A 14310-nucleotide genomic window follows, 5' to 3' on the forward strand; every position below is an offset into this window, starting at 1 on the left:
TAACATGTTGGTTAAAAACTCCCCTACACCCACACTCACTGGTCAGAAGACCTGCTTATTATGTGCTCTACTGGTTAGAATGCAGATCTGAGAGACCAGATTCTTGGGTGTGAGCCACGGAAATGCCAAGGATGCTTTGGAATTATCTTGGAGAAATTATTGTGCCACTCCATGCCTAATTTCACTCTCTTGAGGTTCGCTTCAATTTCCAGTTGGAATATCCTAATTAACATTTGTAAAATGCTGTGTAATGCCTAAATGAAAGACGTCATGTGAGTATAAAATCTCCTTAAATAATAGTTTAACAAATTCGAGTTTCTTGTGCAATGAACTGTGTTTTAACTTCTTCTAATTTAGGATGAATGGCAAGGAGGTCTGACTGTGAATTGATAACATGGTAAAAAATGGAGAAATGATGTTTTCCTACATCTCTTTCATTCAGGGATACAATTACTGAAATGTTGTGAAGTTTAGAGTTTCCAACTTCGAGCTTGAAACCCTCGCCTGAGCTCACGCATGTGCTTGTGTGTATCATATGTGTCTCTGTGCATCCTGCGTTGCCTCTTGTAAGAAACGTAGGTGAAGATGGAAGTATGTGCACACACAGACTTTTAAATAGACTGTCAAGTAGGAATGACAATTCATATAAATCAATAAGAAAAAGAGAAATAATCATAATTAAAAATGGAGAAAGTATGAACTGTGAACTGGCAATCTACCAAATGGGGTATTCAAGTGACTGAACACGAGTAGCAGAAGGGTGAAAGGGAGAAAAAAGGCAGGAAGAAATTCCCTGTGAAAGCAGTGCATATTGACAAAAAATACATCGCCGTCTCCAGTCATCTTACAAAATATTATAAAAGAAGAGTCAGACTTCAGCCTTGCTGATAGGCATTCCCTAAGTCCTAGCCAAGAGCTGTTTCTTGTCTTCTGACAGACATTTGGTAGTCTATATCAAACGTGATTACAAACTTCATATTCTTTGATCCATAAATTCCACTTCTAGGAAATTACTTGAAGAAATAATAATTGATGTACAGAAATATTAATCTACATCAAGTCATAAAATTATATTAGTGGAAATTAGAAACCTTCTAATAAGAGATTAATTACATAGCGGCATAGCCATATAATCAAATTCTACATAGCCAATAAAAAATGATAACACAGAAGAATATTTAATAGCCTCCTAGAAAAATCCTTGCAGCGTTGTTTTAAAGGGGGGAATGTAGGTTGAAAAGCCCATAGTTGCTGAGGCGGGAGAATTGCTTGAGCCCAGCAGTTTGAGGACACAGCGCCCTTTGATTTCACCCCTGAAAATCTCCTGCACTCTGCTCCAGCCTGAACAACAACGTAAGAGCCTCTCTTAAAAAACAAACAAACAAACAGCAACAACGAAACCAGACAGTGTCATGTGAACCTCTCTCACTACATAACTGTCTTCTTTTTCTCTCTCTTTATGGCTCTCTCATCTCAACCCCACAATCATTTGTGTATCCATGTGTGTATCTGTATATGTATCGAAACAAAGATTAAGAAAACAAATGTCAAAATGTTAGTCGTGATTATCCCTGCACAGTGAAACTCCAGTGACTTTTCTTTTTTTATTTTGCAATTTTTGGCCGGGGCCAGGTTTGAACCCGCCACCTCCAGCATATGGGGCCGGCACCGTACTCCTTGAGTCACAGGCGCCACCCTCAAGTGATTTTTCTTTTTCTTTTTCTGAGCACATTTTTTTTTTTTCTGGTGGGAGGACACTTTTAAAAGATTCTATAATGAATACATGTTTATTTTTGCTCATATTTGAACATAATACCTAAACCTCAAAGCAAATAAGAAATGAATAAAAAAGAAACAAAATTATGTATCTTTGATAGGGTTATTTGTATGGCGCAAAAGCTGAACCCCTGACAAATAGCTTAAAAACTTGCCCTTCTATTGCTAGGAGGGCTCTTGTCTTCATTCCTTTATTCTGAATTGAAGGGATTAGGTCCGGAGCCAATTATTGGTGGATTGAGGAGAAATCAGATTTGAGGGACTCCCCCATGCCAAGGCTAAGCTGGGGCCTGACACAGAGAAATGTGGGCCTCAGAAAAGGGCGTGAAGGTTGAGACTGAGGAAGAATATGCCAGTCCTAAAGGATGTTTCACATAAGTGAAATTCCAGGCCCTCTAAAAACTAGACAGTAGTTTACGGGCAAGGTTCCCTTTGGTGATCAAGGTATTTAAGTAGGTTCCTAGAAAAAAACATAAATCAGTGTTAAGACAGGCTTAGCTTTAAAAAATGTGCCTATCATCAAAATAATTATTTAGAGTAAAGGCAAAAAAGTGATTTCTGTTATGTTACTAGGAGCCTGCCTCACAGTGGAAAGATCTAGGGGTGGGAGGTGGTGTAGCGAGAATTATTTGAACTAAAAATTTCATATGCAGGGGAACACTTCAGTAATTCCAGAAAGAGTTACCAAATTGTAGTAAAATAAATTATTTGAGATATATTTTCATGAACCTGAGTCTCAAAGAAAGGTAAATGAAAGTACATATATTTTATTCAGGAAGTCCATGGGTCTATTCATGAGTTTGACAAATTTTTGCTTAATGAAACCTGGTTACTTTGAAAAAGAAATTTGTTTAGTTATCTGGAAAATTCACATTTGGGGGAAACTCTCTGAGAGTACCAGATCAAGAAATCTTCCTATACTTAAGATGACCAAATAATTTGTCATCTAACCATGTATACATATGTATACACATATGAGTGTCAATAACAATATTTATGATTATGCCATAGGAGTAAGCCAAGACTTTCCAAGACAAAATATATGTTCACCCTATGTATGACACGTCAAAGAAATCCTAACTGTGAGCTATGTTTTGTGTGCAGACCTTGAATCAAAGTCAGCCAGCTTTTAAAATGTTAGTATATCTTTATGAATGTACTCAACTTATAATGAATAAGAACCTTCCTGTGAAAATCCTCTTGTGTAGTTACAAAAAGAATTGGTGATTTTATAATTGGGTACATGCTAGCCCCATGATTAAGAATTATTCTGGAGGCGGTTCCTGTGGCTCAAAGAAGTAGGGTACTGGCCTCATATGCCGGAGGTGGTGGGGTCAAACCCAGCCCCGGCCAAAAACTGCAAAAAAAAGAATTATTCTGGTGTTCATGTCACGTCTGGGTCACCGAAAACAAACAACTAACCATAAAAAAAAGAAAAGAGAGAGAGAATTATTCTGATTGTCAGGGATCCTAACCTCTGGGCAATGTTGTGACTAAATACATAAAAAAACACAATTAACTTCAAGTGGGGAGGGAGAAAGGAGGGTGGAGGGAGACTGGCAAGTGCTCACCTACTGAGGTAAGGGTATATGAGATGGCACACCTCCTGAGTGAAGGACTCAACTACAACTTGGACTTTACTAACAAATGCAGATACTGTAACCCAAGTGTACCCATGTATTAATCTGAAATTAAAAAAAATAATGATAATGCTAGCTCAGATTCAAAAGGGATCACGTTCTTCGCAAAAGTTTAGTGAAGGCAATATTTTTGCGGGGTTTTAACACAAAATACTTTTGTTGGGGTGCTGAGAAATACCACTGAAGTCAAAGGAGCTGATTTTGTAATTATATTCTTAGAGCGTGGATCCCTGTTGATAGTAACTTGGTCCCAATGAGTGTTTACAGGGCTGGCATAGAGCAGTGTGAATTAAGCCACAAAGCACAATGCAAATAAAATGAAACAAACCATAAACAAGAAGTTTATTGTTTGGATGAACCTAGACACAATGACAAGTGAACATTCTGTGGGTTTCTAGGTCACATTTACGACATCCTCAGACCCAAATGTCTTTTTCTCGTTCTTGTTGGTTCAAGGCTACTGAAAAGTCGGTAGGTCTAAGTTCCATTGTTCAGACTAGAGTATCCTGTTTTTAATTGTTTGCTGATTTTGTAGCTGACATTGGTACTTTTGTTGTGAACATGGAGGAACAAGGACTATTTTGCTTGTAAGAAACAGATATTTTTAATTTCTTAATTAAATCACGTGATCGTAACTCCTAGATATAAGTTTTCTTTTTAGAGAGGTACTTATACACACTTTATAGGTCTATGTTTATATAATTGAATCTGGGTGATTTATATACCCTGAAATTTCACCCAGTAAAATCTCTTGACCTCAAGTTCCTTGATGTCTATGAGTGTGACTAACAATAACATTCACTTGGTCGTTAATAACTATATTTGCATTGAGACCAGATTGGGAATTTTCCGATTTCAAATGTTAATGGTAACAGTAATTTCACTGCCAAAACTAAATGAAAAATCTGACAGTCTCAAGATATCTATATCCTGAGTATGGTATGATTATAAGGATCTTGTTGTTCATATAGGATATAATGATAACTTTTTATCTCCTCCCCTTTTAAAAATTATCAGTGATAGAAAATAGTTATGGTCACATTATCTCCAATATGACTGCCATCAACTCTTGCCCTCCCCGTTATGTTTTGTGTGTGTGTGTATGTGTGCGCCTGGGTAGTCTTCCTCCCTTGAGAAGTGGAGTCTTACTTTTTCCCTCCCATTAAATCTAGCCCAGAATTGGTAACTCACTTGAGCAAGAGAATGTGGCAAAATTGATGTTCTGGGGTCATCTGAGGATAGATAAAAAAAGTTTTGCACTTTCTACTGGAGTCCTTTGGAAAGCTTGATGTTGGGAAGCTCCCACTGAAGGAAGCCAGCTGCCAGTTAAGAAGTCTGACTGCCGTGCATCTGCCTTGCTATGTGACGTGCAGCCACCTGGAGGACGCCAGGGAGGTAGGAAGAGAGGGGCTCAGACCAGGTGGGTGAGTGAAGAAGCCATTCTGGGAATGGCACATCACGTCTAGCCAGCCCAGTGGACATCATGTGGCTCTGAGAGTAACTAACTACCCGGCTCAGCTCTTCCACAGTTCCCGACCCACAAAATCATGAGCAAAACAAAATGCTTGTTTGGGGCCATTCTTCTGAAGTAGTTTGTTACACAGCAGTACACAAGTGGAGCAGAAGTCCCTTCCCCCTCATACGCTATACCAGTTCTACTGCTCTGAAATGTGTATATTGAGATGAAATTAGCTCAAGATAAGAACTGCCTAGAAAAATGAATCACAGGGGAAAAGGCATCTTCATAAAACCCCGCACAATTGTATTGTCTGCTCTGACCGGAAGAAAAGAACAAAGGAGGCAGAAGAGGCAGCAGAAAATGTGATTACTCCCGGGGACACGTCCACTCAGCATTGTGTCTGTCTTTGACTCTCAAAAATGACTGGAAATGTGCAATGTCTAATGTTAAATGGAAGGAAGAACTGACATGACATCGATCTCCCTGTTCACATGTGGTGCTTCTTTTTTGGATGACCCCCTATTGCCCCGTTTTCTTGAGAGCTCTGTAGCAGAGCTATCCTGGCAACTCTTGCTTCACTAATCTGCAAATCCTGGGTGAGAGAAACCCCTGGTGGTCTCCGTAGTCTTTTCAGGAAAGCTTTAATAGCCAAACACATTAGCAAGGTCTCATGCGGCTGAGGCTTCATTAATCTTCCCCAAGGCAGCCTGGTATATTTGCCAGTTTGCCATGAAATATTAATACAAATAAGTAAAACTAAGACATACTTGTTAGTGTGGGGGAGGGAAGACGTCCCCTCTACCCTCTGAGACAGTTACCCCAGTAATTGTCTATGAAGAGGCACATCAACAAGAGGAAAGGTATATAAATTTACTAAATGCATAAGAGCATCCCGTGAATGAAAACTGAATACCCCAAACCCAGTGAGACCTACAAGCTTATATAACCTCTTCACTGGAGAATGTAGGAAATTTAGGGAAGAGTAGCTGAATTGGGGGAAAGATGAATGGGTCTCAGAAATAGCAGGTGACAGCCTGTGTGGGCGTGGTGTCCACCTCTAGTCTCTTCTCTGCTCTTCTTCGGTTGATAAGATTCCTGGGAGAGTAGTCACAGAGTTGCTTTGGGAGAACCTGTCTTTAGTCAATACGGAAAGCTCAGAAAAAGCCTCTCCCTACATTTATTGCCCTCAAATGCCCTCCATTCGAACATTTGAAGTAGTGAGGATACCAAAGCAGCATTTTGGGGGTGGCATTTCCTGAACTCTCCTTAGGGTGAAGATACAGAGCCAGAGATGAAGACTGTGGGTGCGTTCTGTGCACTGACTTTCAGAACGGATGTATTCCTGTGAGCTTTCCGCTTTATTTTCCTGACTTTCAACTTGACACTTATTCAAACTCTAAAATCAAGCACACGATTTAGAGATTTTACCCCAAATGTGTTTCCCTCACCTAAATCAATAGTAAACGACACCGATAGCTTCTCTCTCTTGTTCTCTCTCCCTCCCCACCTGCTTTCCTTTATCATTTCAGGTGGAATAAAGAGATTTCTTATCATTAAATGAGCATGACTTCTTGTAAAGTTTCCCAGGAGCAAAGAAGATGAATGTTCCCTTCTTTCAGCATCGTGGCTCTTTCTGATCGCAGCTAACATTTTAAAATGATATAACCTTTTGGCATTTATAGATCTTTGGGGATTTAAGAGAGAAGTTATTCTGGGACTTGTAATGGCCAAGAGAAGTGTGTTCAGATTGAGTGTGAGCTGAGGTTATGAGAAAATGCTGAGATTTTTAAGATGGCTCAAATAGTCTCAAGATGTTTAATCAGTGTTCATAGTGACTGCAGTATTAAAAATGTCCCTTGAATGTGTGCATTATTCTTTTTGTCTAAAATATTTAGTTTTTAAAACCAGATTACTCAATGCTAAGCATTAGTGAATATCCGATATTCCTTACTATCACCGCAGTATGGTAATATCCATTCCTTCAGGAAAATGAGTCTACTTTTTCGGTTGCCAATTGGGCATGAGATGCATTTATTAGGAAATCAGTTACACTGTAATGATTCTTATTTGTTTTAGCATAAACTTCTTTGGGAACTAGCTCAAGGGGGAATATTTCCTCCTCACTACCCTTAGATAAGAGCTTTTTGCCCATTCCTGTTCTTCTTTCCCATCCATTTTTTTTTTATTATTATTATAAAGCTTTAAACCAGTCCGAAGGAGGAGTGGTATTAGAAGACTGAGTGAGGGAAAGGCAGCCAGGGCCTTGTGAAAAATCTGGTGAAAAGTAGGACTGAGTATTTTATCCCATAGCTTTATATTTAAAGCCAAAAGTTTCATCTTCATTTCTTCAAGAATGCAGAATTTTCCAGCTCCATATGCCAGGGGTGGCAGGTTCAAACCCAGCCCTGGTAAAAAAAAAAAAAAAAAAAGCAGTATTTTTCTAACACTGCAATTCCAAACGTCTTTATTTCATCCAGCCTGGCTCTTTTCATCCAAAAAATATTTTTATGAGATATTTTCAATGCAAGGTTGCAAGATTTCTCTCTCTCTATCTCTCTCTCTCTGTCAATCAATGGTCATATTTTAGCAGAACATTTAGTACTGTTATTTCTTAAAAACAGTAACAATTGCACAAATCTTAATACTTCTTTCACACAGATGATCTTATTTGGTTTTCACACAAACCATATAGTATGGGATGTAGAAAGCCTTACCACTGACTGGCGGAGTGACCTTGAGCAAATTGTCTCACTTCTGTAAGCCTCACTTTCTTATCTGTCAAATGGACATAATGATATCTACCTGAAGTAGATCTTTATAAACAATTTAATGGAATAATAAATTTTAAAGGCTTAATAAGCACCAACTTGATAGTATCACCACTTGCCTTGAGAAATTGAGGCTCAAAAACAGATTAAGTGAGCTATAAGGTATTCAGAGTGGCACAGTGGGTCCATGAAAGGGAAGAAACTCAAATCCAAGTCTTTAAGCCCGTGGCTCTTACTATTTCCTGTGATTGTAGTGCATGTTTTGGGATGGCTTTTTCTTCTCGTGGCACGAATGACCTTCACTGATCACAGTCCCTTTCTCCTTTGTCAGGGAGGGCACACATTCGTGAAAACATTGACTGGAGTCAGGTTTAGGATGGGGTCATGGCTCTCCCAAGGAGCATACGTCTGCAGTGCACTACCCCCCGTTCAGCCCTGCAGATCCACTTCTCATATGTGGGCATAATTTCCCTTATAGAGGGCCAGTGCCATTCAGCAATGGAAGCAGAGTCTCAGCGGGAGATGGTGTTTTAAAGTTTGAGATTCTCTAAAGTGACTCAGAGAAGAGAATTATATTCAGTAATCCCAAGAGATAAGAAGAAATGTCCTATAAAATATGTTTTCAAATCATGTTCTATGAGACGATTCATATGTTGTCATTCCTGGAGATCCTTACTCATCTCCAGTGTACTCACAAGGATTGGACAAGAGTTATTGAATAAATTCTCATGCTGTTAGCAATAATGATTAATGGGTAGGGTCTCCTGACAGGGCAATTAAGACATATGTGAAGGAGTGAAATGATATGCTCCTTGAATTTGTTTTTTCTCTAAAAGGTCCAAGTCTTTGGACCATCATTAAAAAAAGTAGTTTGAAAGTAAATTGATAGAATAAACTTTTTAGAATATAATTCCAAAGTGTTTCAACAATTTCACTGAATCACTTTCCAGGCCCCAAATAGATGGTCTGTTGCTCAAATGTTCTCTTCATCTCTTGGTATTGGCTGACAGTATTTTGTGTTAATGAACAAAGATGGCAGGTGGGCGTCTCCCTTCCTTTCTTTGGCTGTCACACCATCTCCCACCCCGCTCTCTTTCTGTCTCTCTTTCTCCTCCATCTCCCCTTCTCTCAGCTCCCTGCTCTCTGCCCTCTTCTCTCTCCCTTTCTCATGTCTCCCCTTTTCCTTCTCTCTAATGGAGAATAAATCCGTACTTTTATATACTAAAAAAGTGATCATTGATGGCACATTTGATGAGTTTTGCATAGTTTGGGAGGATGGTTATGTCATTGCCAGCTTTTTGCAGACTCATTTCGGTCAGAGTAATTTTGATTAAGCGTTTTTTTAATTGCCTTCCTCTCCTTCGTTCACTGTTTTATGTACTTCAGTGATTTCCTTTCCATGGGTCATTCTGGGATCCCAAGTAACCTGCTCTAACCTTCTCTAATCCTCCAAATTGTTACCAATTGATAAGTGCTTATTACTGTCACCCTCAGCTCATCTGGGGAGGACAGATACTCAGCCACATTGGGAATAGGAAGTTTTTTCATCCATATTGGTCAGCAAATTAACTACTTGCTTAGATTCCATTTTACTTAATTTGTTTTTAATGTTGAGGCCAGAGCTTTGCAAATAGGCTTTGATGCTCTTTAGAGATAGAAATGTATCTGTTTGAATAAGGTAAGGGGATAACTGGAGCACCCAATTGCTGCTATAGCTGTTTTTCTTTGTCATTGCCATTATCATTATGAAGAGCATTTATTATGCACCTGTGATGGAGACCTCTGGAGCTGAGTTGATCCTTGAGAAAAGCAAAAGAGTTATCTGCAGCAGAAGGACATTAGCACTCTTTGATTCCAGCCAACAAATGAGTAAACAAATGAGCAAACCGTGAACAACACATAAAACAAATACTGTTGCCTTACGACCAGTGGTGGGACAGGGCTCCTTATTAGCTTCACCTAAACAGGTAAAATTCCAAGAACAACACATCAAGGAAAAGAATCTGGGAAACCAGATAGTTGCTGTGCTGCTTTGGAAAGGTCCCTGGTAGACACCTGGTGGGATCAGAGAGCTTCCTCTTCCTGCTAGCCTTTCGTAGAATTTCATCATGTAGCCATATATTGAATCTGCATCAAGCCAAAAAGAGTACAGGTGCTCTTAATTTTTGATGACACTGAGCTGTCAGAAGGACTAATGCCAGAAAAGGGGGAGAAGTGACATATCTGCAATCTGTACGTTGCATTTCACATTCATTTGTCACATCTAGGAAGAGCAAATATGGTTTCTTCCTCCTGCCACAATGTATGAGGAATGATTGCTCAGAGTCAGGTGGCGGGAGCTGGTGTTACCATTACTGACTTTCTATGGAAAGCAGTTCATCTGCAGATGCAGCCAGTGGAGCAGCTGTACCCCTGCAGGGTACAAGTAAACTGATTCTAACCCCCCATGGGCTAGTCTGAACAGGGAATAGTTACTGTCCTCTTGAAGGCGGTGTTCTCCTCTTGTCTTCACCCTCCTCACTTCCCAGGAGAACAGGGCGGGTTTGTTCAAGATAACTGGGACACCTAACGATATAGAGACGCCTGAGTTGCCTTCAGCAGAAGGCAGAAATGAAAAGGACCACTTACTCATTAATTTATCCATTTAGTTAGTATTTGCAAGGATATATGAACCTACTGTGGAACAAGCTTTTTTCCGGGTAAACAATGAACCCTCTTGTTAGAGAGCTCACTTTAGGAACCTGCAGAACTTGGATTTGTGTCTTTCATAAAGTCCTCCTAAAATTTTGTGGAGTGACACTCCAGAATCAGAGGACTAAACTAAATACCTTTTATTTTAGATCCCATGACAGGTCGGAAGGGTAGCGAATCATTTTAAATTGGCAAAAGCAAGGACTGTTGGACATGTTGAAGAAATATAATTTATTAATTTTGAGGTGAATTCTCTGAATTGAACTTACTGTTTTGAAAATGTTTCCCAATAGAACTAGAACACCTTTTTGAGAAAATAGAACATATTTATTTAGAAATGACATTATCTATGTCTAAAAAGCATCACATTTATTGTTTATATTTTTGTTTCTCAAGTAGGCTAAAACTTGCTGTTTAAACTTTTTTTTTCCTTGCAGTGTTTGGCTGGAGCTGGTTTTGAACCCACCACCTCCAGAATATGGGGCCGGTGCCCTACTCCTTTGAGCCACAGCCACTCCCCTTTCTGTTTAATCTTGTTGAATTATTTACCTACCTATTAACTTACTTACTTTTTATAACCTAGAAAATGACAGAAGAAATCTCAGTTCATTTGAAGCGAAATTACTAAAGAATTTGAATTTAAGAGTAAAGTGATAGGGTTCACTTATTCAATTAACAGTAATTCATCTCATTCTTGCGACATTCCAGCCATTGCACCTACCATAATTTAATTAATTTGAAGGTTATAAATAAGTAATTGGGATAAGTTACATGTAGTAGTGTGTGTTAATGTGTGTGTGCCGGGTTTTGTGCTATAGTTCAGTTGAAGATCCAGACCATAATATTAAATGAAAAAAATCAGAGTAAAAATATGAATCTGTGATCTGATACATAAATATGAGTAAAGAAGTAGAAGGTAACTTAAACAGAGTGTGGCAGGCTAAGGTCATGAGAAATTTACTTTTTCTTTTGTTTTGAATCACACTACGTCTTATAGAGTTGTTTGCACAATAAAAGAATTGTCTAAATAAAAATGGATCCAAATTGACCTGTTTCTTTTGAATAGATTTGAACAGAAGTTTGAAGAAGGAGCCACTGGAATGCTTCTTTAGTGCAAACATGACTATAAAGCTCCCAGGGGAATTTTCTAACTTCTTCCATCATTTCCAAAATGTTAAATTCTCAAATGGAGGGTTTCCATTTGGCCTGCGTGGAGAAGGTCGGACTTTGGTCTGCCTGTTCTGAAAACCCAGAAGAAAAACCAAAGGAATCAGTAGTTTTATTTATACGATGTTAAGTCTTCATATGTTAAAATATATTTGCATTATTCTACTACTACTTAGATTCGGTCTGATCACATAGGGTCTAACTGAGTATCGAAAGATAGTTTAAACAAATGATACATAAAAATCAGCTTGATTTGGGGATATTCTATAGGCCCAGGTTTGAATTTCTTTATAAATTTCATTTTGATGAAGAAGTCTGCCAGGAGAAGCAGGTGGTGAGAACTGTACTCACAGGAAGAGAAGAAACCATATTCTGGCTAACGAGAAAGTGAGAAGGGGCGGGGGGGGGGGATCACCTTCCCCGAGACAATAGATACTCTATATAACTGCACCTTTTCAGGTTATCGTGAAAATTACTTTTTGGCAGTGGTGCAAAAAGGTTGTTATACATTATTGTTAATTGTGGTTGGAGACACGAAGCAATATGATTGTTTGATGGCTTATTTGTTATTCAAAAAATGACAGCTTTTATGTGCCAATAAACATGAAATCACCTGGAAATATCCCATCTAAATGTACTTGCTTAATGCGTAGACTAGACTTTTATGAAGCCATGTGAGTTTGCACTTAGCATTTTACCCGATGGTGCCTTGTCATCCGTCTGATGAGGATGTTTATTTGGCAAACGTGAGCCAGAGAAACCCGTAACTTTGTCAGAATTTATGGGCAGTGGGCAGTGGCTCTGCTGGAACATGGCTTGAGAGGCAATTAGTCTTTAATAGTGTGAGTACTTTTCATCTCGTCGGGAGAGCAGCTGACAGCCACGGTGTCCCTCAACCCCACCACAGCCTTCTCTCCTCTCCAAGAAGGGGACATGGAAAGAACTGCTAGGGGCATAACGTCACCCCCGATAACAGAAACCAAGTTCAGGCAGTGTGTGCTGGGTTGCAGTCCTCTTATGCCATTTACAGTGACAGAATACCGCTTTCAAAGATGACACTAACTACGCCGAGGTTTTAGTATGATTGCCTCCAAATGCTGGAGCAAGCTGCGTGTGTTTGCCTGCCACTCTGCTCTTCTGCAACATGACTGACGCGCTCTCCATCTCTCTCTCTCCCTTTCTCTCCTGTTCCTGCAATTGCCGCATCCTTGGCGGGTAACCTTTAAGCCTCAGGCTGCAGCGATTTCTTCTTCATAGAGCACCACATAAAGACATCATTCATGCTTCCCCAACCAAACTCACAGAGTGCCACTTAATAAGGTGATGGGGATGAATTCAGTGGGCAGCATGAAGGCCACCCATGTGGAGACATTAGGTGTGGGCTCGCTCAGACTGAGTGACAGACACACCGAGAGTCCGAAATGGGGTGTTTATCACACATTCCTTCAGGGACAACACAGAGAATAAGAAGCGGTTTTCAGGGCATCTCCCCCATCCGTGCCTGTTCTGGGTGGTTCACTTTGCTTGGACTAAGATGGGGCATCCTGATGAGAGAGGGCAGAACCCCGTCAGTGGGGAAGCCTCTTCTGTGCTGGAGACCGTGAAGGGCAGCCGGCCACTCTCCCAGTGGACCTTCTATTCATATCTTCTCAAGCCCAGGCTGGGCATTTTTCTGATTCCACATGACCACTCTGAAAATTCTTTCTTTTTATTCATTTATTCACTCAACTGACAAATATTTATGAAGCATACAATACATGCTGGGCCTTGGTTTAGCTGCTGGGAATACACCTGTGAAAAACATGGTGAGAACATCTTTATTTTCACAGAGCTATGTTCTCGTAGAGGGTTTTTAGACAAGAAACAAAATAAATAAGTAAATTGTGTAACAGGTTCAAAGGTGATGAAGTTAGTGAGCTACAGTAGCCTTTGTGAAATTCCTAGAGAAAGGCAGTCCAGAAAATTAGGCTGCAGGTAAGGTGGATGGAATATTGTTGATGTGGAACAAAAGGACTTATGGGAGGGGAGAAAAAACAGTGGACTTCATCCTCTCTTTTTCTTCTTCCCCACAAGAAACTACACCTGGTATTGCTCTTTTATTCCCTGCCCGCCCCCCCCAATGAAGAGTGGACAGGTCACAGTAGGAAAGAAGGTTAAGATTAAGGTGAGAATAGAATAGTTTTGGGTTCAGGAAATAACCTTGGAGAGAAAACAAGGATTCCTATAAAAGAGCAGAAAGTGCAGTTATCTGTTCTCTCCCCCTTCTGTCCAACTTCCTCTGCCCCTCCCACTTCTCAGTGAAAATGCTGTAGTATTTGTCCACAGTAGAAGACTAAACTTGACCAACTCAAGGTCCTTGTTTGGCCAGTATTCCCTGCCTGACACTTTCTTAAGATTTTAGCTCATTTTCAAGTTTTGTAAAGATGTAAATGTAACTTTCTGTTGTTTTCTTTCTCCAACAATTATTTGCTACAGATTATGTTACTCACAGACCCAGAGATCGAGAGCAGCTTACTGATCAGCTCGGATGAAGGGGCAACGTACCAGAAGTACCGGCTGAACTTCTACATCCAAAGCTTGCTTTTTCACCCCAAGCAGGAGGACTGGATTCTGGCATACAGTCAAGACCAAAAGGTGAGCGTGCCTAACTTGCTTGAGAAGATAGTGTGTGGTTCTCCAGGGAAAAGACAGTCAGTCCACCCTTTGAGATGAAAATCATCATCTCAGCCTTGCACTGTAGTCAGTAATTGTTTCTGTTCTGTGGAGTAGCCCGAAATCTGTGCCAGCGGGTCAAGGAGAAACAAGGAGA

The 14310-nt window shown here is 39.9% G+C and overlaps 1 protein-coding gene across 5 annotated transcripts in view; it reads left to right on the forward strand.

The window, feature by feature from the left end:
• The window catches only part of SORCS1 (sortilin related VPS10 domain containing receptor 1), a 505175-nt gene that overhangs the window by 312650 nt on the left and 178215 nt on the right, over positions 1-14310 (forward strand). For all 5 annotated transcript variants that reach the window (XM_003787186.1, XM_003787185.2, XM_003787187.2 and 2 more), the window contains exon 4: positions 13977-14135. In XM_003787186.1, the coding sequence (XP_003787234.1) occupies positions 13977-14135 (159 nt within the window). The remainder of the gene's footprint in view (positions 1-13976; positions 14136-14310) is intronic.

The sequence above is a fragment of the Otolemur garnettii genome, unplaced genomic scaffold, assembly GCF_000181295.1.
Source record: "Otolemur garnettii isolate 467f Iridium unplaced genomic scaffold, OtoGar3 scaffold00021, whole genome shotgun sequence".
Lineage (NCBI taxonomy): Eukaryota > Metazoa > Chordata > Mammalia > Primates > Galagidae > Otolemur > Otolemur garnettii.